This window comes from Vicia villosa, linkage group LG2 (genome assembly GCF_029867415.1).
Source record: "Vicia villosa cultivar HV-30 ecotype Madison, WI linkage group LG2, Vvil1.0, whole genome shotgun sequence".
Taxonomy (NCBI): domain Eukaryota; kingdom Viridiplantae; phylum Streptophyta; class Magnoliopsida; order Fabales; family Fabaceae; genus Vicia; species Vicia villosa.
Window position 1 is genome coordinate 141,519,614 of NC_081181.1, and position 23,467 is coordinate 141,543,080.

The 23,467-nt window shown below is 35.9% G+C and overlaps 2 protein-coding genes across 3 annotated transcripts; one reads left to right on the top strand and one right to left on the bottom strand.

Annotated features, from left to right (window-relative positions):
- The first annotated feature begins 7,118 nt into the window (after positions 1-7,118).
- LOC131652268 (uncharacterized) lies at positions 7,119-12,753 on the top strand. Its single transcript, XM_058922080.1, has 5 exons — positions 7,119-8,268; positions 8,753-9,217; positions 9,327-10,373; positions 10,740-10,917; positions 11,432-12,753. The coding sequence occupies exons 1-5, from the start codon at positions 7,216-7,218 to the stop codon at positions 12,397-12,399; spliced, it is 3,711 nt and encodes a 1,236-aa protein (XP_058778063.1). The 5' UTR covers positions 7,119-7,215; the 3' UTR covers positions 12,400-12,753.
- Positions 12,754-12,777: 24 nt separating this feature from the next.
- LOC131652269 (calcium-transporting ATPase 2, plasma membrane-type-like) lies at positions 12,778-18,054 on the bottom strand. 2 transcript variants are annotated; one of them, XM_058922082.1, is made up of 7 exons: positions 17,575-18,051; positions 16,602-16,656; positions 14,581-16,523; positions 14,301-14,459; positions 14,008-14,179; positions 13,575-13,873; positions 12,778-13,452 (listed from the first exon to the last, which is right to left on the bottom strand). In XM_058922082.1, exons 1-7 carry the CDS (start codon positions 17,749-17,751, stop codon positions 13,213-13,215), a joined length of 3,045 nt encoding a protein of 1,014 aa, XP_058778065.1. In that variant the 5' UTR covers positions 17,752-18,051; the 3' UTR covers positions 12,778-13,212. The 2 variants fall into 2 exon arrangements, with proteins under 2 accessions (XP_058778065.1, XP_058778064.1); XM_058922081.1 differs by having other exon boundaries at positions 14,581-16,656; positions 17,575-18,054.
- Between the last annotated feature and the right edge of the window lie 5,413 nt (positions 18,055-23,467).

Here is a 23,467-nt window from a genome sequence, read left to right on the forward strand (position 1 = left end):
GAATCGTATTGGAATGAGATAGACTTGTCTTACCAGCTTGATAATATTGGAAGTGAATAAGTCTGTGCAAGATGGTGCGATGTTGTTTAGGTTGTTTGCAACTTTGGATGTTCATGAGGAAATAACGATTGGGGGATTATCGATAGTTGGCGCATTTGCATAAGTGTTTCCTGAAGATGTAAGTGATTTACCGTCAGAAAGAAAAGTTGAGTTTTCGATCGATTTAGTTCCTGGAACTAGTCTTGTATCGAGGGCTCCATATAGGATGTCTGCTTATGATGTTGAAAGAGTTGAAGAGTCAACTTGAAGATTTGTTTGAGGAGAGGTTGATTCGTTCGAGTGTGTCGTCTAGAGGTGCATCTGTTTTTGTTGGTTAAGAAGAAGGAAGGTTTTGCAAGGCTTTGTGTTGAAGCAAAAAGGACAAGTTGTAGCTTATGCTTCAAGGCAACTTAAGATTCATGAGAGGAATTATCTGACGCAAGATTTAGAGTTGGCCGCCGTTGTTTTTGTTTTGAAACTTTGAAGGCACTACTTGTTTGGATCGAGATTCGATGTGTATAGTGACTACAAGAGTTTGAAGTATTTGCTTGATCAGAAAGAGTTGAATATGAGACAGAGAAGGTGGTTGGAGTTCTTGAAGGACTAGGATTTTGCTTTGAATTATCATCCGGGAAAAGCGAACGTTGTAGCCAATGAATTGAGTAGGAAATAATTGCATATGTCTATGTTGATGATTCAAGAATTGGAATTGTTGGAATAATTTTGAGATTTGAGTTTGGTATGTTGAAGCTTACTTGTGGTATTCTTGATGAGATTAGAGAAGGTCAGAAATTAGATTTGAAATTGGTTGACAAGATGAAATTGATTGATTGAGGATAAGGTGATAATTTTCGGATTGACGAGAACGGTGTCATGAGATGTCGTGATTGAATTTGTATTCCTGATGTTTCGGATTTGAAAAAGAGAATTTTTGGGATGAAGGGCATCAAAGTGGTTGAGTAACTATCCTGGTGCTACTAAGATGTATCAAGACTTGAGAAAGTTATTTTGGTGGCGCGATATGAAGAAGGATATTGCGGAATTTGTGCATTCGTGTTTGACTTGTCAGAAGTCAAAGATTGAACATCAGAAACCGTCTGGTTTGATGCAATCGTTGTCCATTCTTAAGTGGAAGTGGGATAGCATTTCTATGAATTTTGTTTTGGGTTTTTCGAGGACATCGATTAATTGTGAGGCAATTTGGGTCATTGTAGATGGATTGACGAATTTTGCTCACTCTATTCCGATAAGCAGGGATTATCCGATGGAGAGACTTGCAAAGTTGTATTTTGAAAAGATTGTGAGTTGGCATGGTATTCCATCGAGTGTTGTTTCTGATAGAGATCCGAAGTTTACTTCTAGATTTTGGAAAGTTTTGTAGAGTACTTTGATTATTAAGTTGTGTTTGAGTTTTATTTATCATCCGCAAGCTGATGGTCAAACGGAGAAGACGATTCAGTAACTTGAGGATCTTTTAAGAGCTTGTATTTTGAAGCTTTGTATGGTCGAAGGTGTGGAACGCCTTTGTGTTCGTGTGATTCTGGGGAGAGTAAGTGTAGTTTTGGAGATGAGATGGTTGTGTCGATGGTATTTTCGAGGACGAAAATATTCTAAGTGGGGGAGAGTTGTAACATCCCGATTTTTATTAATATTTTTATTAATTATATTAGTAATTATATTGTTTGGTGTTTTTAATAATAACTTATTTATTTAGTTATTATGTGATATAATAATTATTTAAGTATTTAATTATGTGAGTGTTTGTGTTGTTTGACTTAATTGAGTTATTAGAGAGATATAACTAAATGGGCCTAAGTGATAGAAACATAATGGATGGATTGGTGGGTTAAGCCCAATTGACATAAGTGAGATAGTAAGAGAAGGTTAGGGTTTTAGAGGTTACTATTTTTCATTTGGGGGAAAAGATAGGAAGAAGAGAAAAGAGGCAAAAGGGAAGAGAACAATGGTGGAAGAGAAAAGCTAGAAGAAACCTCATTTTCGCAGCAAGTTTCAGCATTGAGTCACCTTAGCAAAACGGATGTATCTCTCAATCCAACCGTTGGATCGTCGCGTGGTTTTGACACAACGTTCCTGACTCATAGAGGTAAGTTCTGACCGGAGCGATTTTGATTTTGAGGATTTTAAGTTCGTCTGATAAGCTGATTTCCGAACTGGTTTTTAGGTGTGTCTCCAAATTATGTTTGAAGGATTTATTTTGGAGAAAAGTTTAGAGCTATGGTGAAAGATTTCATATTTGCCAAGGTAAGGGTGGGGTTCTTTCATGCTAAAGGGTTGTATGATAGTATGTTATAGTGGGTTTAATTCTATACTTTGATATCCATATTCTTCTATGTTGCAATTTTGGGTATTTGATGATTGTTGGAATGTGATGATATAAATGTGATAAGTTGTGTGCAATTGATAATCTATGTGTATTAGATTGTTATGTTTGTTGTGAGTAAACCATTGATAGTGAAATAATGGGTTTTGTTATAGAATTTGAAAATAATGGAATAGAAATATAATAGTTGAATTGAAATTAATATAGTTTAATTATTAATTGGATAGTTAAATTATTAGTTGAATTGATTCCAATAAGTCTATGTGATTGGAATATACTTGAACTTGGACCAATTATTCGGTTTATCGGTAAATTACGGTATTTTGAGAAATTGTTTGTAATTGTGTTTTGGCTTGAATATGTATGTTGAGAAATATATATTGTCATGCCAATGATGTTGTTTTGATATTGATTCTTTATGGTTAGTTGGTTAGCATTAATTCTAATGACTAATTGCTTGATGTTGAAAATGTGTGTTCATGTATAATTGACAAAAATGAGAATTAACATGAGATAGTATGATTACTAGTGTTAATTGGATTGTGTGAATCGTAATTGATTAATTGGCCTCTCATATGTGAATGATGTGTGTGTGTGTGTTGTGAATGTTGTGTACAATTGGTGGATAATTCATAGAGTTGAATGGTTGTGATATGTGGAAAGTTAAGATGGTAGAGATGATCTTAATTGCATATATTTGTGAGATTGTACATACATTCATATCATAGTGTGCCTTGAAACATAGGTGGAATTGCTTTGAAACACAAGCGTGGCTTGGATTCTAGAGTGAATCGGAAAGCGGTAAACTATATGTTTACATTTGGTGGCTTTGGTCTTGTCCGGATCTGAAGCGTGGCTAGATTCTATATGAATCGGAAGCGGTGGAACTTTGGGTCCATATTGGGTACCACATGCATAGAGTCACATGTCTTGCATTGAGTTACATTGGAGTTATGTGATGTTTGAATATATGTAATTATGTGATTAGGTGATTGTTATGTGTGCATGAGACGTGATAATTAAATTTGGTGATGTTTGATACATGATTTTGGTGATATATGTAAATGAAACGTATATGATGAGAATGCAAATATATATATGTATTAATGATATATGTATATATGTGGAATATACGAACCATGTTTTGCCATTGTTGATAGTTGTATTAATTTACGTTGTGATTATGAAGTATATGTTATTATGTGCTTGAATGACATACTTGTAAACTTGAATACATTGTTATAGTTGATAGTTAACATTATTGTTGTGATGCAAATTGCTTATATTGAGAAGTGGTGAATTGTGTATGATTTTATCTTTGCTATATGTATTATCATACTTTCCTTTATAATGTTTGATATCTCACCCCTTCTGCTGATGTTTCCCCTACCATGGGAAATGGGCAGGTACTCAAGTATAGCTGTGGAAGTTTGTAGATTCACCGTGTCTGGTTGGTGTGTCGCTCTGATACGTAGCACTCGGGGGTTGTCTATATTGTTGTTTCTATGTTGTTCATGTTTTAGTTGTTGAGTTCCAAATTGGATAATGAGAAGTACTATGATGTTTGAAGTTGTTTCCGATTAAATAAGATGATTTGTTTATAAATTCGAATGTTATGATTCCGCTGCATATTAAAATGAAGTTGGTTTGTCTAAGAGCTGTTATAGGTTGTTTTGTGCTTCTCTGAGATTAAAGTGCTATGTATCTGTTTATGAGTTGTTTATAGGAAGTAAATGTGATATCTCAAATGCATTGTTGATAGTTTTTAAAATACTCTGATTTCTCGCATGATATTTTTGGGTAGAATTTGGGGTGTTACATGAGGTTCACAAGGAATCTCAGCGAGCTAATAAAAAAAACAAAAATAGTCAGTCTGTCTGTCTTTTTCAAATCAATTCAATTTTTCCTCCTAACACAAAGGAGAAACTTTCCCAATCAATTAGCAACAAACACAAACACATAGACACAAAGAAGGTTCCCGTAGAGTACTATGGATATGTAGGGTGCTTAAAACCTTCCCTATGTATAACAGACCTCCTGGACTCCAGAATTTCTAGTCTAGGTGAATCCCCACACTTAGCAAACTCCTAGGGTTTATTTGAGATCTTTTTCCCCTTCCTCCTTGTAGGATAATTAAAAAGTTCGTGTGCTATCGTAGGAAGAACTGAAATAAAATTCATCCCGCAACAGGCGCTTCTCTCCTTCCAAATTTCGCGTGAAGGGTCTAGCGTGCCGTCCTCCCAAGTGAAACGGGGAGGTAAAAAAATGACACCACACATATGTCAGGACATTCTAAATTAGAATATTAGTACAAGCTATTTTAAATCTTGACAAATTTGATTTGGTTTTGTGATATTTCATTCAGATATATCTCAAGACAAAATTATAGTTTCTAAATTGGATGATTGAACAATTTATGAAACTTGAAGATTTGTTCCAAGATTCAAACCTGCAGATTTATTGAAGCTCTTAGCATGTGGATCAAGTAACATTTGGAAGAAGGTTACGAAGCCCATGGACTACTGAAGAGTATTTAAAGAGAATCCTAGACCTAATGAAGACAACTTTTCACAATTGTAAAATTATGGAAAGTCTTGTGTCTGAAGTTTTGAGAGTCTCGTGTGTGTGTTCAAGTCACCCACATATCTTTTGATACTTTGTGGTAAACTGTTTGTTACTTGACTGTTTGTCAAGCTGTTGTTCTCACTCTTTAAGCTTTTAAGCATATAGTTGAGTATAGTTTTTGATTAAATCTTTTAAGCAAGATCAAGTTATTGTTCTTAGTCAAAGTTGTGAAGCAAGACTAAGTATATCGTGTTGGAAGTGTGATATTCTTTTATCACTAGTTTGTGATTGGTTTTGTCACTAGATTGTGACTTATGTTAAAACACTGTTTGTTTTATCACTGCGGTGATTGAAGGTGTGATGTCAATTTCTCATATCTAGAAGTTAATTTCTATGTAGAAGTTGCACGGGATAGGGATTATGTGAGAAGTTGTAAACAGAGACTGCTTAGGCTTTGAACTAATACTGATAATATTGGATTTTCTTCCTGGCTTGGTAGCCCCCAGATTAGGCGTTGTTGCATTGAACTGGGTTAACAATTATATGTGTTATTTACCATTCTGCAATTATATTATACATGCTCTTCTGTTTGGTAAATATGTGTTATGACAGCTCATGATGTCAAGACATCTGTCTTGACACTATGATTTGTGTTGAGACATTGGTCTTAACTTGTGTTTGAAGGATGAGTGATCATTCTGTAATTTGTGTCTGCATAACTACAAGTTTGGGTTATTCAGATATGGTTTTATTTTGTCTGTTCAGTAGATGCTGTAACATCTGTATTATCATCATGCTTTGATGTTGGGACATCAGTAGTGACATGAGGTAGGTACAAGTGCAAGAATTTCAGAGGTTATTGATCGTAAGTCTATCGATCTGATTTAGGGCAATTATTCAACTTAGTAATTAATTAGGAATATGTAATTATATGTTGTGGCTTTTGAATTAACAAACATAGAACACCTAGATAAACTCTAAATTGACGTAAGGAATTAGAGAATTATTGTGTAAATTAGCGAGTTGTACACTAAGAAATTGGGTGCAACGGTCTTGTTAATTCTCTGTAAGATATTAGCGTAATTGCAATTCAATTAATACACAGTTCATCAACAAATATAAATAGGGGATTCAACATAAAAGATCTAATCGCCTTTTATTATTAAACTTTACTCTGGCAAAATTCTCATTTTGTTTTCGTAACCGAATCATTATTGAAACTCCCCCTTTTGTTAACTTTTAAATTGCATCATTATTATCTTGTAAAGTTTTCAATCCCTGTAGAGACAAATTAATTTTATATCTTCAACGGGATTGGTACACTTACTAGAATTGCCATCATGCGGAGATGGTAGTCACACACTCACACTCCTCTCGAAAATCGTTGCCCGAAGATATCCCCATCACATTACTCTCAAAAGAGAAGCGATCAAGGCATTGTCCACTAAGTTCCCTTTTGATGTTTAAAAAATCCTTCGCCAAACACATTGTTGAGTACAAGATATTTAAATCACTCAAAAAATCCCCAAAATTAAACAATTACCGCAGAACCAAAGATCCAAACGAACAAATAAAACATGTAGATAGTATATATGTTTGACTATCACCGTGCCAAAAGTGTCATGAAATGAAAACTACTTTTTTAACTCTAAAAAGGGTGTCATGATTTGATTTTAAACCTTGGAGAAAGGTGTCATCAATTCTTAAAGAAAATTGTGTCAAATTCAGAAGAAAAAAATATATTTGTAAACAATAGTTATTTAAAATCTCAACCTAATCAAAGTTATATAACTTTTAAAAAATATGTATATCTAAAAAAATTGAAAATAATTTTAAACTTAAGTGATTTTTAAAATTTTGATATTAAAAAAATCATAGTAAAAAAATAAAATATTAAAATTAATTATTTAAATCAATTTTTTATTTAAAACGTCTTTAAAACATATATATATATATATATATATATATATATATATATATATATATATGAAAATCATTTAAAAATTGACATAAACTAGCTCTAAATATTACAAAGATTAGAAATTTGAACTCTTTCTTTTATTAGTTTATAGTACTATCAATATTTTGATAATAGTGATAAGAAATTTGAACTCTTTCTTTTACCGTAAATAAAAATTTGAAAATTGATTTTTCGCTTTTTCCCTCTCAAAAAGTTGCAGCGCAACACTGTCCATAGATTTCAAAAATTTGCAGCGAAGCTAAGTGAGAATAGTACGTTTGAAGTTTGAAGTTTGAAGCAGAAAAGTGCAATGGAGAAGAAGCTTCGTTCATCTCTTCACTCTTCACCCCAAGAATTCATCTCCTTAGCCATAACCCAAACCCTAAAATCCACAAAACCCTCTCTCAAAACCCTAATCCATTCCATTAAACCCTCCTCCGACCTCATTTCTTCTCTCCCTCCCTCTCTCTGCAATTCCATCGCCTCCACCATCCAATCCTTCCAGAACCTTCTCCAATCCAACTCCGACAACCCTCAAACCCCTCTCGCCACCACGCTCCGCCGCTCTTCCCGCAAACCCAACCCCGGCACCGAACAAAAACCCCAACCTAATAAAAAGGACAAACTCCTCGAACGTCTTCAAATTCTCACTCATGTTTTGTCTCTATGCGTTTCGCATCCTAGGAAAGTTTTCGATCCCGCAGATTTGCTTCCTGGAGTTCAAGCTTTGCATGATAATTTAATTGTGTTGGAAGCGGATTCGGTTTTGTCTTCGTGGATCGAGACGCTTTGTGAAGAATGGTGGAAGGAGAATTTAGTAGGGCGGGAGTCGTTGATTTCTCAGACGCTTCCGTTTCTTATCTCGAGGACGTTGACGTTGAAGAAGAAAGTGGATGTGCACAGGGTTTACATGCTTCGTGAAGCGTTTTCGCTGTTTGATTTTGAAGATGATAGTATTGAGGATTTGAAGCTGTTGCTTAATCGGAGTGTGATTTCGCCTTTGTTTTTGAAAACTGAAGATGGGAGAAAGTTTCTTTCGTTTCTATTTGGGTTGAGTGATCAACTTAGGAAGGAACTGTTGGCGATGATTCGATCGCAGATTCCATTTGGAAGGAAGTCCATGTTGGAGGCGTATGGAGATATATTGTTTCGAGCATGGAAAGCTGCCCCAGAAGATTCAAGGAGTGAAATTGAGAACGGGTTCTTGCAGGATTTGATTGAGGGTTGCATTCATGCAAGTTCTGGATCTTTTGCTTCATATATTAGGAGGGTTTTGGGAGGTTTTATCAACCAGAGGACCATTGACGGGGTTGAGAAATTACTCTATCGACTTGCCGAGCCTGTCATATTTAGATCTCTACAGGTAAATTGCCTTGTCAAAATCAACTTTTTCCAGCTTACATTTTTTAGTGTTTGAATGTTGGTTTGTTAAACTTTTGGTATAAAGACTTTGTATTATGGCGGTGCTAAAGAAAATGTCTGTGCATCAATTGGTCCTTGAATTTGGTGATTATTTACACTGGTGTTGGCTTGTAACTTATGGAGTTTCCCAACTCTTTGTAGATGCCTTGTTTGTATGCATTAAAAATTTTATAGGTGCTTTGCATGCATTCATAATCTTCTATTGTAAGTTGTAATTTGTATTGGGCCACTGGTCATCCAGATGAAAAAAAACCAGCATATGACTTTCGAGGGCTGGTTGGTATACCAGCCTATGAGTTTTTTTTTTTTTGGATTAGCAACTTTGTAAATTATACTAAATTATGGGTATGAATTATAATATTTAAAATAGTTTGTGATTTTCCTTTCTATGTTCAACATTTTACTTTGTCTTCTTATCAATATAGGCTGCAAACTCAAATGTTCGGCAAAATGCTTTGCACCTGCTTTTGGATGTATTCCCCCTTGAAGATCCTGATGCTCCAAAAGGGGATAAGGATACATTGATTGATAAACAGTTCTTTTTGTTAGAAAGGTTGCTTGTTGACGATTGTCCGGAAATTAGAACAATTGCTGTTGAGGGTTCGTGTCGTGTCCTTCAGCTATTTTGGGAAATTATCCCGTCACCAATTATTACGAAGATGCTTTCAAAAATAATTGCTGACATGTCTCACGATGTATGCAACGAGGTAAGGCTGTCTACGTTGAATGGCATCATTTATTTGCTTGACAATCCCCACTCTCATGAAGTCCTTAAAGTGCTCTGTCCAAGACTTGGGCACTTAATCCTGGATAACGTCCTCACAGTACAAGTTGCTATGGCTGATCTCTTACTCCATCTAAAGGATGTCCCAAATTTTCAGTTTAATAAGGTTCATATTCTTAAACTCATCATTATTTTAGAAATCTCTGTATCTACTTTATTTGCAAATATCATCAATTCTCACTGGTTGGCTGCCTATTGTTGTGTATGCCCTGCAGGTGGTGGATCTCAATTTGCTTTTATCCGAGCTTGCTAGTGATCAACCTCTTGTAGCTCAGAAGATAACTAAACTTCTTATACCTTCGTACTTTCCCTCAGTAGTGCCCATTGAGGAGGCATGTAATCGCTGCATTACACTTGTAAAAAGGGCTCCACTGGCTGGTGCAATATTTTGCAAGTATGCCATCTTGGAAGGAGTGTCTAAAACTCGTCTTATGGAACTGGTAAAAGTTTTTCTGAGTTTGGTTTTGTCACCAGATAAGCTGAATGCAGATCTGATAGAGGGCTTTCTTGTCGCTGCTAGCTACCTTTGTGATAACTTAACCTGTGAACCATCCTACAAGAATGCCCTCAAAGAGTTCATTATTGCAGAGAAAGTGAAAGGTTTACTAACTGTGGCATCTACTGAACAAGCTCAATCATCTTTATTCAGCATTTTCTCCACTGTCTGTCCAGATAATGTTGAAGGACTTCTAGAGGAGGGCATGAGGGTTGTAACAAACTGCCGTGGTTTACCCGATGATGTTGATCGCCAATCTAAAGTTAGGTCTGCACATAAGTTGTTGCTTTCTTTGAGAGGTTTTGATGACATGTTTGAAGCCTTAACGACCCTACTGCATAAGGCTGCCCATCGTTGTCACGTTAAATTTGGTACAGAAATGCCATCACACAGTGTTAATTCTAAATCATTTGGAAAACTTTCAGATAAATCAAAGACAGTTAACCGAAAGCAATCTTTTGAAGATGATTATGTTGTAGCTGTTGGTGTAGCCTGGCAAGTTAGAGACTTGCTGCAGCATGAGGATACCAGGAAAGCTATCTTTAAATCTCAACCTTTAGAAATGTTGTTTTATTCACTTAAGATGGTATCTGAAATCAGCATTGTGAATTGTGGGAAGTATGAATATATAGATGTATCTCCTGTTTTGGCATATATTGCCCTTGCTCTACAAATGACGGTTGATAATGTTGGCCGAAGTAGTGGAAAGAGTGGTGATCGAAAGAAGAAGAGATGTAACATTGATTCTTCAACATTACTTTCGGAGGCAAGTACACTCTTTTTGCTTTTTTTTTTTTTTAAATTTCATATAGATTTAGTGACTAAAATATTTTTTCCTGGAATTTGGAGTTATTTGCATCTTCTCTTGCCCAGTTGTATTTGTCAATTTTCATTATCTGCTAAAAATTTCAATGGTCTGGGAAAAAATTAAATTGTTTTTTCCTCGAAATTTTCAAGTTTTTGGCATGATTGTTATGATATTGTAACCCTACACACCTAGCTCGTCCATTCATTTAACTCGAGTCCTTTCATTCTATTGAATTATTGATGAATTGATATTATTATTATAGAATAACCAGTTTACTTTTAGTTCTGGCTTGGTTGATCTTCTGATAAAAAAATGTTTAATCAGACTGTATTGAATACGACAATTGAGCACATGCTCGACTGCTTAGAAAAACTATTTGGATCGGATGACTCTATACAAAGTCGCAATGTGGGTTCATCCAAGTTGAAATCAACAGCAGGGAAAAATCAAAATTCCACAAAAAGGCGAAGGTTGTCTTTGACAAATGCCGGCTGCCCAAGAGGTAAGAAAATACATTCATATTTCATTTCATGTATTATAGTCATAACTTAGCACACTGCAGAAGTTGGAAAAAGCTCAAGCACAATTCAAGTGCTTCAATTGATTTCATTTCAGTCAATTTTTAATTTTTTCTTAAAAGATTTTGTATGTAGTAAATAGTTAGATGGGTAATTGGATACATATGGTTGTTGATGTTCTCAGATTTCTAATACTATTTTGCTTTTTGGCCATTATGTACGGGTTTCTTCTCTTATGATATTTGACCATCAAATTTCCAAATCATTATTTGGCATTTCATTTATGAAGGAATATGGCCCTTTTGTTAATCCCCGCTATAAGGGTTTATATAGTCATGCATCTAACCGTTTTCATTTGTTTTAACACGTGTTTGACTCTTTTTGTTAACTCTAATTAAAACCTTACTAGTACTATTTGAAGCTTTAAAATATGTATATCAGCTCTGGATATACATCTAGTCGATGTTTGTGACTAATTGTCTAAATCTTTTTAAACAGGATCTGCACACAGTGAAGCTCAATATGTACTTTGCAAGGTGAAGATGCTTACTGCCGTTCTCAAGTTCATTGCTGATACCGCTGCAATGTATTTTGCTCCTCATAACCATGGATTATTTTTGAAATATACATCAAAATGCATACGACATATATTGTCTTCATTGAACCATCTTTTTCATAACAAAATCCAATTCCATGAAGAAGATAAAAAAAATACTCTAGTTTGCCTTAAAAGCTCTTTCAGCTATGCGTCAAAAATACTCAATGTGATACTGGCTGGCTCTGAAGGATCCTCCATTACGGCATCAAAAGCCTTTACTCTTGCCAATAACTTACTTGATTTAATTGTTTCAATAGAATCATGTTTGGGCTCTATATATGCGTCACGTCTTGTTTCAGCAGCAAGGCCTTGGCTGCCTGATGTGGTTTTGGCATTGGGGTCTTTAAGTGTTCTACAAGATACTGACAGTGAAAGTGAACACGCAACTGTATCTGAACAGGTGAAGTTGCACTTTCCAAAATGGCCTTTGGTTGTAGCCAAAACTGTGCTCTCTGCAGTGAATGAAAGTGAAGGAGATGTTGAAAGTTCTCAAACAGATAAATGCCCAGCATTCAATAAACTTCTGGCCATGCTGATTATATTACTAAAAAAGAATCGAAGTATAATGGATGTAGTTGGGAATGTTTTCCTGGTTTGTTCACTTGTTGGGCTAGAACGAAAGAACTTTGAGCTGGCATTAGGACTCTTGCAGTTTGTATGTTCCAAGTTGTTTAACAGCGATGACAAGGATTGGGGTGACATGATGCTGTCTTCTCTGCAAGAAATATATCATAACATAGAGCAGCAAATGAAAGAAGATAAAGACGACGATGAATTGGAGAAATTAACGCATGCAAAGGAGTTGCTTGAACCTCTTTGGAACTATCATCTATATGAAAGTAGAAAGGTTGACATGACGGATGTCTAGAATTAGTTTTTTTTCTTTGTTTTGTATGTCTATTTGTAGGAATTTGACAGTACAATTCATGAAAACCTTTAGATCCTGATGTATATACTCTACGCCTTTACAATGCTACTGAAAATATAACATGAATGCAATTTAGTTTTCCAATATGTTACCATCTTTTTTTTCTGTACAGAAAGTCACAAGAGTTTTTCCTCATGCCCTTGACTAAAAGTTTCCACTGTTTTTATTGTTTTGTTTTTGCTACTAACTTAAAAAAAATGCTCTACAGTAATTGCTGAAAAGGGGTTAAAGAGATCGACTTGTTTAGAATTTTTACTGTCTCCTTTAATGGGTTAAATGAGATTAAGGTAGGAGTGATATTAATGAGGTAGTAACTGCTTTTTAAGAATGCAAGTCAAATGATTGATTCAGAATCACTTTAACATAGTTAACAAACAGGACACGTCCATTCAAATTGCAACAAATTTAAGAATAGTTATTTTTACTCTAGTTGTTTCCTGGCAACAAGAGTCGTCAATATCTACAACAAGTTCAGATTTTCATCTATAATTCTGATTTCCTTGAAAATAAATAAGTACGAAATAAAATTGTAAAATGGTGATCCATCAGTCGCCTAAGGATAAATGGCGAGGCTCTAGAGTTCTACTTTGCTGCTCCATTCTGATTCTAACCCAAGGCAGCCTCGAACAATGCCAAATGAGTTAGTGAATGTACACTAATGAGAGCGATCTAAGGTCTAACAATTGTAACCATAACAACTAACAATTACAAATTTTCACTGCTTTTTGATTAAGAGATGTTCATTTGCTTTCTTCAGACAGGAATCTTCTTTAAGCGAGCAGCAATAGGCATGCCCATAAATCCGACAAATAAGCAGAAGAACCATTGTACCAGAGTGAGAGGTGTTGTGTTTGCAAAGGTTCCCAAGTACTCGACTATTATGATTTGAAAGAAAATTGTAGCACTGATGACCCCCACAAAGACATAATTATCCAATATGCCCTTAAAAACATTAATTTTCTCCATCTCCCGTGAGTTTATCTCATTGAAAACCTGCAAAACCACATTCATACAACAGTTAAATATCACATGCTTTTAACCTATCTTTTCTAATTTTCTAAACAGTCATAATTATTATTCCGAAACAAGTTGTTCAACATTTTCTATAAAAGTACCTGACAGAGGACAAATGAGTTGAAGATAAGTGTGTTTAAGACTAGATCCGAATTGGGGCCATCAAGTGCGAAGATGGATTTTCCTTTTGACTGAAGAAACCATATCACCATAAACTGATACAGCGATTGTCCCATGATGTTCCTCCACATGACATTGCTGATGAAGTTCCCTTTTCTTCCAACAGGTGAACGCTTCATTAAATCATCATTTGGAGGTTCAGTTGCGAGTGCAAGTGCTCCCAATGTGTCCATTATCATGTTCACCCATAAAAGTTGAACAGCAGTGAGTGGAGCAGTTCCTGGAGAGAAAATGTATATAATATCATAAAGACATAAGGAATCAAATGTTTCTAAAATTATATCCTGTCATCATGTCACGCAAACTGATATGAAATCCAAATTTAAAGTAGAGATATTAATCTAACTTTCTAACCTGTCAAGCAGGCTGATGTAAAGTTCACTATTAAAGCAACCACATTAACTGTAAGCTGAAACTGTACGAATTTCTGAATATTTACGTAAACAGAACGTCCCCATTTGGCCACGGTTACTATTGTCGAGAAGTTATCATCCAGAATGATGACATCTGCACTTTCTTTTGCAACCTGCACACATAATGTGATTAGCATGACTCTGGTATTATCGTTGCAATAGAAAATAAATTAGCAACTAAAATGTAGTACAGCCCCTTTTCTTTTAATTTGGTATCAGATATTTGCCACGCACCTCAGTTCCAGCTATGCCCATGGCAAGTCCAATGTCAGCTTCATGAAGGGCCGGGGCATCATTTGTTCCATCACCAGTTACAGCTACAACTTCCCCAAATGTGGTACGCAGGTGTTTCACCAATGTATGTTTGTCTAAAGGCGAGGATCGAGCCATAACCTAAAAGGAAATAAACATTTATGTTACTTAAAGTATCATCCATAAATCATCTTTAACTAAAAGATAGATTGGTAAAGAAGCAATCTAGAAGTAGGCTATAGAAGAAGGTAAAAAAAAAAACCTGAATTTTGGGAATCAGCACAAGCAACTCTTCCAAACTCTTCTCTCTAAATTCCGGACCTTCAATGGCTATGCCATCATCAGTTAAAATCCCACATTCCCTAGCTATAGCCTTTGCAGTGTTAATATTGTCTCCTGTAACCATTCTCACGGTTATTCCAGCTGAACGACATAGTGCTACAGACTCCTTAACACCAGGACGAACGGGATCTTTGATACCAACAACTCCTATACAAGTGAATCCAGTAACAGGAATGGTGTCTTCGGCAGAGAACCCATTTTCCAGTTCCATATAGGCAAGGCATAAAGTTCTAAGTGCCTCATTAGCAAACTGGTTTATTGTAGTCTGAAGATGGTTAATTGATTCTTCATCAAGTGGGACAACATCGCCATTTGAATTGAGAACTTTGTCACAAGCAGCAAGAACTATTTCAGAAGCACCTTTACAGTGTGCTCTTAAACCTCCACTAGGGAGCTCCACCACTACACCCATTCTTTTCTTAGTTGAGTTGAATGGCTCAACTTTAACAAGCTTGCATGCTTGTCTCTCTCCTTGAAAATCACCACCTAATGACAAGCCAAATTCCAATATCGCAGTCTCGGTTGGGGTCCCTAAAATCTCATGTTTGCCTTGTTTGTTAACCACAACCTCTCCTCCGGTGTTGTTAAATATTGACTGTAGCAGCAGTTTCACAGAAGATTCTGGGAGTTCAGAGCACAAAGTAGAAGTCTTGTTGCTCACTTCCTTGCTTTTCATACAAATGCACGTTTTCACAACAGTCATGTGATTGGTTGTTAGTGTCCCGGTTTTGTCACTACATATAGTTGTGGCTGATCCCATGGTCTCACATGCTGCCAAATTTCGGACAAGGGCTTTGTCGTTCATCATTTTTTTCATAGCAAATGCAAGGCTCAATGTCACAGCTAATGGAAGTCCTTCTGGAACAGCCACAACAACAATGGTAACTGCGATCGCAAAGTACTCCAACATCTCCAGAGCATCATCCCCATTCCAGCTCCAGAAGCTTTCTTGTTGGAGTTTAGCGCTCACAAGTCCTTGCATAAGAACAGCAAAAGTGACAACTGCAAAGAATAGGCCTATTTTCCCAATAATGGTTGCCACTCCATTAAGTTTCACCTGTAATGGGGTTTCATCATCACCACCTTCACTGAGAGTAGCCATCAACTTACCCCACTGAGTCCTCATTCCAACTGTGGTAATCAACATCTTGCATGATCCATCTTGGACCTTGGTTCCTGAAAGAAGAAATGGATTTTCGGAATTCACCACCACGGGTTCACTCTCTCCTGTTAAACTTGACTCATCAATCAACAGAGAAAATCCAGAAACAAATAGTCCATCAGCAGGGACTTGGTCACCTATGGCAAGATGCACGATATCGCCAGGAAGTAATTCATATATAGACATTTTCTGCCTATATCCGTTTCTAGTAACCTGCATGGAAATTTTCTTCTTCTCCTTGTCCAAATCTTTGAACTGTAACGATTGACGATAATCACTTGTTGCAGTCACAAACACAACCAATAAGATACTAGCAACAATTCCAAGACCATCATGAGCTCCCTTTGGCCATCCTTCTGTTGCAATGCCAACAATCAGAGACACAATAGCACACACTCCAAGTATCATGAGAGTCATGTCTTGAAGTGCTTCCCAAACAAAAACCCAGAAGCTTTTAGCCTGACTTTCAGTGAATTTATTGATTCCATATATCTCTTGTCTTTTATCCAGTAAATCAGTCTCATTGCTAATCCCAACAGTGGTTGATGTACAAAGTTTTTCTGCAATGCCATCAATCTTACCATGATATTTCAACTTCTTTACATCATGGCCTTCTACAATAGACCCCAATTCATCGCCACAGATTTGAAATCCTGCATCTTTAACATACTCCGGCACTTTGTAATCACTTGGTTTTGCGCCTGTGGATATTATCGGAAGTAAATATATTGCCTCTAATTTTTTGTAAGCTATGGAAATAATGCTCTGAAAAAACATACCTTGGATAAACTGAAATGCTGCTTTGGAAACCAATACTGCAACCCTCAGCTTCTCCTGCAGTAAGGAGAGAACAAGTCTTTTCAGAAACAAAACATCAAGATGTCACATTTTATGTATTGAAGAGAAAACTGAGGAATGTCTGTTTATAGTACTTTATAAGTGTTTCCAAATTCTTTATTTAGAAAAACAGTTTTCATACGGTAAATGAGCACATAAGTATGAGTGAATCATAAGCGAGCTTACAACAGGAAAGCAAGATCAAAATATTAGTCTTTTTCGGCGTGTAATCAAAATGTTGGTCAGTTAGTTTCTGATGCTTCGATAATTATTTTGAAATGTTTCCATTTTATAACTTGTATGCTAGCAAAAATGCTAGTAAAACTCTACATTAGCTAATTTATGCATTTATGTTTGTCATTTATTGAATGTAGCAACTTTTTAATTACTAAATAATCTACTAGATATGCTCTAGATCTGGAATTAACAAATTCTTAAGGTTAAGGGTCAAGTTCATGCTTTTATTCAGAATTGGTAAGAATAAAACTAATTATTTTTCCCTATTTTTATTCAAACCAATACGATTAAATTGCATTCTCTAACGGTAAAGAGGTTAAGTGTGAAATATTAGTTTTTTTTTCTTCTTATAAATCGTTATGGAAGATTGAATTTCAAATAATTTCTAAGTCTTTTTTTCTGTTTTGTAAATTATAATTTGTAACTCTCAGTCTAAGGTGGACCCATAAGATTCACATAACGCCTAATAGTCCAAAAAATATCTCAAAAAATGAACGACAGGACAAATATGCACACATAACTATATGCAATAAATATTATTTTAACATTTTTTTACTATTAAAAGCAACCAATGGCAATTTATACTAAAAATTAATCTAAAATATCATTGGAGCCATCCAACATGTGTAAATAATAAATAAAATTAGTTTATCCAAAAATAAATAAAAAAATAGAAACCTGATTGGTGCGACGCATAGCGGCGGCTTCTTCTCTCTTGGAGAGATTTGCAGTGAAACGGAATCGTCTTTTGGGATTCTTGACGAATCCGCATACATCTCTCCATCTTCTGAGAGCTTCTTCGGAGGAGTTTTTGGACTTGACTCCTCCAAAATTCTCTTGCAAATAGTTCTCCATAACCGAATCCAAGGCTCCAAGAACAAATTTAACAGTATTTTTTTTCTCGATTTGATGAGTTTAACCTAAGCTGATATGATGAGATGAAAAGGTTTTGGATGAAAGAATGGTTTGTATTTGTAAGCAGCGAGAGAGTTATTGAAGGTTTCTAAGAAGCAGGGAGTTAAACTAGACACCAAGTTTGAAGATTTCGTGGAAAGAGCTAAGCTTACTTACTTCATTTTGTTGTGGGAATTTAATGAGTATTACCGTTTCTGGGGTCTTAGAGGTCAACCGCGTTATTTGTGTTTTTGTACTTATGGCCCTTTTTTATGACTAGTAGTAGTTGGGGGGTGGGGTAGTCTTTTCAACGACGTCTCCAAACTTTAGTTTAAAGTAAAATGTGGGGTCATAACTTATAAAAGCCTAAAAAGCATCTTAATCAGTTAATCGTGATTAGCTTAAAAAAACATGTTTTGAATTTTTATTGATTAACTGTTTTCATGATCCAGAATATTTTGAGCTTTTTTTTTATGATTATATAAAGTTTAAAGCTTAAAGAGTATTTAGAGAAGTATGAGTCAATTCTGTTAATATTCATGAAGTAATAGTAATAAATATTACCGTGTCAAAATAAATTACGAAACCTATTTTTTGGTTTTGAATATAATCCATTCCACTTTTTAGATGGTTAGTGACAATCAAATTCTGTAAATTTGAGATGGTTAGTGACAATGATTCCATGATTAGCCGAAAACGCGTAAAGGACGAACCAAACGCGGAAAGAAGAACGCCAATGACTCGGTCGGACCTACTTTCTTTTTTATGGAGACGTATTCTTGCATGTTAGGAAAAGCCTGCTTGGTAATAAAACTTAGTTTTAAAAGCAACGTGTTTGCACTGCCTAACGGTCTAATTATAAACAAGCTTCCTATTCAAAAATATTTAGTAAACAAACTTTATAGCTTTTTCGTTTTCTTATTTTTGTTTGTCATGTGTTTTTCTCTTCCACCCGTAGTGCCATTTTGAAATTTTTATCATTATTATCATTATTATATGAGTTATTCTTAATTTCTTATATGGTCACAAGATCAAATAAAAAATTCTTAGGCACATCCACTTATATCAATTATACTTTTGATTTTTTATAATTATTTTTAAAACAATAAAAAAACTAATTTTACATTTCAGTTTTTGGTGAGTTTGCCAAAATTAAATTTGTGCCTATGTAAGACTTGCTTTTATTATAGAGTTATTCTTCGATGCTCACAATACCAAGTAAAACATTCTTAAGCACTTTCTCTAATATCAATGATATGCAGACCATTTCACAACTAATTTCATGATCTTTTATATATCACGCAAAATTCCAATTTTGCCTCCTTGCTTCTGTAGATATCAAATCCATCAAGCTTTTTCGTAGATGTAACTACGAAAGATTTTTTTCAATTAATTGAAAATTTTGGATTTTCTCAATTAATTTGTAATTTAATTGGAGATTTTCTCAATTAATTGGGAAAATCCCTAATTTCACTATGTTCACGTTTCACTATGTTTTAAGCGGTTCCGTAGATCCATCTACGGAAAAAACCAATTTTTTTAAAAAATAAAATACTTTCGAAAATACATTTACAAAAACACGAGAACAATTTTATCAATTGGGTAGTGCATAAATAACGCATAGTGGTGGGTTAAGAAATGGTCTATCTTTATATACCTCTAGCAATGATTATATACACAGCTACTCCCTATTTTCAATGATATCTTTATATACCTCTAGCAATGATTATATACACAACTACCCCTATTTATATATTTATATCACGAGGAGTGTTATGATTTCACCAGATTTTTTACACCTATCTTACACCAAGTAAAATACAACAGGGATTTATATTTATTTCATTGGAAAAATTGAAAAAAATAATTATTAAATATAATAAAAAAACTAAATTGTATTTACAGTGTAGTTGTCACTTTTAGCATAATAATATCATTACTCCTATATTATGCAATGATAATATACACAATTACTATCCCTGAATCTTTGAGCCATTTTTCAAAATTTCAATTTTACCCTCTGCTTTCGTAAATGCACTTTCAAAAAGCTTTTTTTTTTCCAAAAAATTTGTTTCTTTTTGTAGGTACATCTACGGAACATATTTAGATAGAGTGTTCCGATGCATCTACGGAACAGTCTGCTAAATTTTCAACTGACAAATATTTGACTCAAAAACTCAATTTTTATAACAACAATGGAAAATTCAATTAAAAACGCAATAGTAAATAATACACAAAAAAACACATCGTATAAATCGTCGAGTAATAATGTCGAATACGTATATCAAAACCTCGTACATAAATGAAATGAAAATACATATATCAAATACATCACAGGCATTACTACTGTGTGTGCCAGACATCATATTGCGCCTCTCTATTGCCTCTGGCCCCGCCTCCGCCTCTACGTCCACCGCGTCGTCTGTTGGCTACTATGTCTCCACCGTCGAGTGCCACACCTGTCCTGGAACGGTTTCTACGGTACAAAAATGTCTCCTCTGCCACCCTAATAATACTTTCTACAAGACGCAGGCCAGCAGACCCCTCAGGGAACAACCCATCGGCAATGTCTGCCCGCGCCATGTCAGCAATCTCAACACACCGAGGAAGAACATCTTGGGTGTGGCCCATCTGAGCCCGATGAGCCCGCAAAATCTCCTCGTGGGCTGGTCTGAGTGGTAATCCAGGTGCAGTGGAAAACATGTATGGGTGCGACACTCTGTAGTACCAGGTGATGTACCTGTCGACGCAGCTCCAGTCCCTCTCTGATGTGGTCGCCCGAGCCTCGGCAGGAATCAAATGGTGCTCACAATTTGCAAAGACCCTGTCTAGCTGCCGATGGGTCATGGCGATAGGAGCGGAGTCAGAAGTCAGGCGAGGTATGGTCTGCTGGTAGTCGAACTGAAGCATGACGCGCTCTAGAAGATAACACACAATGATGGTCGAACTAGAAGTCAACCATCGAGAATATAGTATGATCTCATCAAACAGAACCATCTCACGGTGATCAGCGTAGCAGTCGAAGTGGATGTTCTCAGCAGCCATGCGGTCAAGACAGTGTCTGTAAGGCTCCAACATGTGGTTCCCTCTAGGGGGCAACAGTTCTGGCACGCGACATGTCCTCAGTGTAACCCGACACCTCTCCCCATCCATGCCTGAAAAAAAGGTGATCAAACATACTATCACCAAATATATAATAAACTTTGAGAAAATGTAGAAAGAAATAAGATTGTTACCACTAAGAGGGTACAACTGCAAGCTACAGTCCTCGCCTTCCACAGACATCCTTTTCTGAGTCTGTGGTAAGTGTACGCCAGTGTAATTGCTCCCTAGTTGTACTCATGGACACGTGTGAGGTCCGATAAGTACGTCAAGCAAACGACGTCTGTGTACGTTGAGCTCGTGTCCACAAAGAGCTGAGTGCCTATCAAATATGTGGTTCTCAGTAGATGGCACCGAAGATCCTGCAGTATCTGTCACTGACATTGGCACACATATAGAGACGTCTGCGGGCGGCAGGCATCTGTGAGAAACCCTTCACATCATCCCGAGGAATCTGTGATGCATTAGAAGATGAAGTAGGCCTCGAAATTGGAACGGGCGGAGAAGGCCTGTCAATTGGAATAGAAGGAGACGACCTGACTGGAACGGGTGTAGCAGGTACATCAGATGAAACAACAGCTCCATCTGTCACCTGTGATACTATACACATCCGTTCACGCCGCACAAATGCATGTTATGGAGTCCTTCCATGTATAATGCGGTCTAGATGGTCGACCATAATGTATGCATTGTGATTTAATAAAATCGAGTAAGTTACTACATAGTTATAACAAGGAAAAAAACCATCACAGAACCTTTCGTAGATGCATCTACAGAAGTATCTTACATTTCAAAAAATAGATTTCTTTCGTAGGTGCATCAACGGAGTGACCCAATGTTCCACTCTTTCGTAGATGCATCTACGAAAGGTTCTGAAACCTCCAAAACCCAATAATAGTGTCTGGTCACTATTGCAGAGGGTTAACAACACCCTTTTAATGGATAGATCGACCATTTTACACTTGAAAAAGGACCTCCATTATCGCTAAACCACATTTCTTACATTACTCAATCATTTCTACACCTAAATATCGATTTCAATCTCTATTACAAAAACTCTAAATTAACTCGAAAATATCGAAAACTTACTGGTTAAATGGAGTTTGGAACTTGTTGGAATGTGTTGGTAGTTGTTCTTGACGTTACCGACCGAACTCGATAGGAAGAAAACAACTTCGATGGAAGTTTGATTTTAGAGGTTGAGAGAGTTCGATAGTTTGGAAATGAGAATGTGAAGAATGGGGGAGAGGAAGAGTCTGGTGTGAATATAACATCAAATGCTTCCGTAGATGCATCTACGGAAGCTTCCGTGTGTGCATCTACGGAACAAAACAACGTTAAACAAAAAAGTACTTCCGAAAGTACATCAACAAAAATAGGTCATTTTAGACAACTTGCATGATGTGTGAGAGAACAAAGACGCGGGTGAGAGTTTCTCTTATATTATCTCTAGCAATGACTATATACACAACTCCTCCCTCTTTTTTTTCTTTAAACTGAAGAAAATATATTAAACAAAAAAAGGATAACAAGATACATAAGGGGGGACCAAGCCAAGACCCCTTAGAAACAAAGCCTAAGCCTAGGGGTACCCTCCTTGTCTAAGAGGTAATCCTTAACAATAACCGAGTGTAAAAAAGAAAACCAAGAAAAACTACGCAAAGAGAATTGTTAGAAAGTATAGGATAAGTATTTCTAATATCGTCTCCTCAGGGATTGATGCGATATTATCGCCGTTCTACAGCTTAGTGTATTTTGAGTTAAGATTCTGGATGTTTTTAGTGTCATGAAAGATAAATAGCATGAAAAGAAAGTAAAGACAATAACTTAGGGTTTAAAAACGGTTTGGTAAAACTGTGTCAAGATTAGTTTTCATTAACTTGCTTTTGAATATACTCTGATGATCATGTATATGAACATATCAATGATTAATACAATCACGTATCCTCTCGACACTGTTTATCTCTAAAGCAGTATCGTGATTGTTGTTATATTAACTGTCAGATGATCTCTCATGCCGACAATTGATATAATAAACTTTAAAGTTTGATACAAGTGATTATCAACTCACAAATCTATCTCTAGAGTTTTATTATTGATAGATGAATACCCTTTTGGTCAAGATTTGAAACATATCTCTCAATAGTGTATCAAAACAACATATAAACATGAATACAAAGATATTCACCATATATTAATCACCAACAAGGTTCATATACAAAAGATCAAGTTGAATACATACTCTACAAGCTAACTACCTCTAATCTTGACACATGAGGAGTTTAGCTATCCATAGCTTCAACAACAAACATCAACACAAGATCTCCTAGCATAGAAATTCAAAGATGATGAAGAAAAATGCTTGACAAATCTTGAATATTTATGAGTTTTTCTCTCTTCTTCTCTTGCCCTAGAGTGTATGGTTGGTAAGAATCAAAAGAACAAGATAAGATTGTCCCCAAAATATCTCTAAGTGCCTAAAAGTGGTCACTTGAAAAAGTACCTCCGCTTAGCGCCCAAAGGGCCGCTAAGCGGACCTCACAAAATATCTGCTTCCACGCTGGAGGCCGCTAAG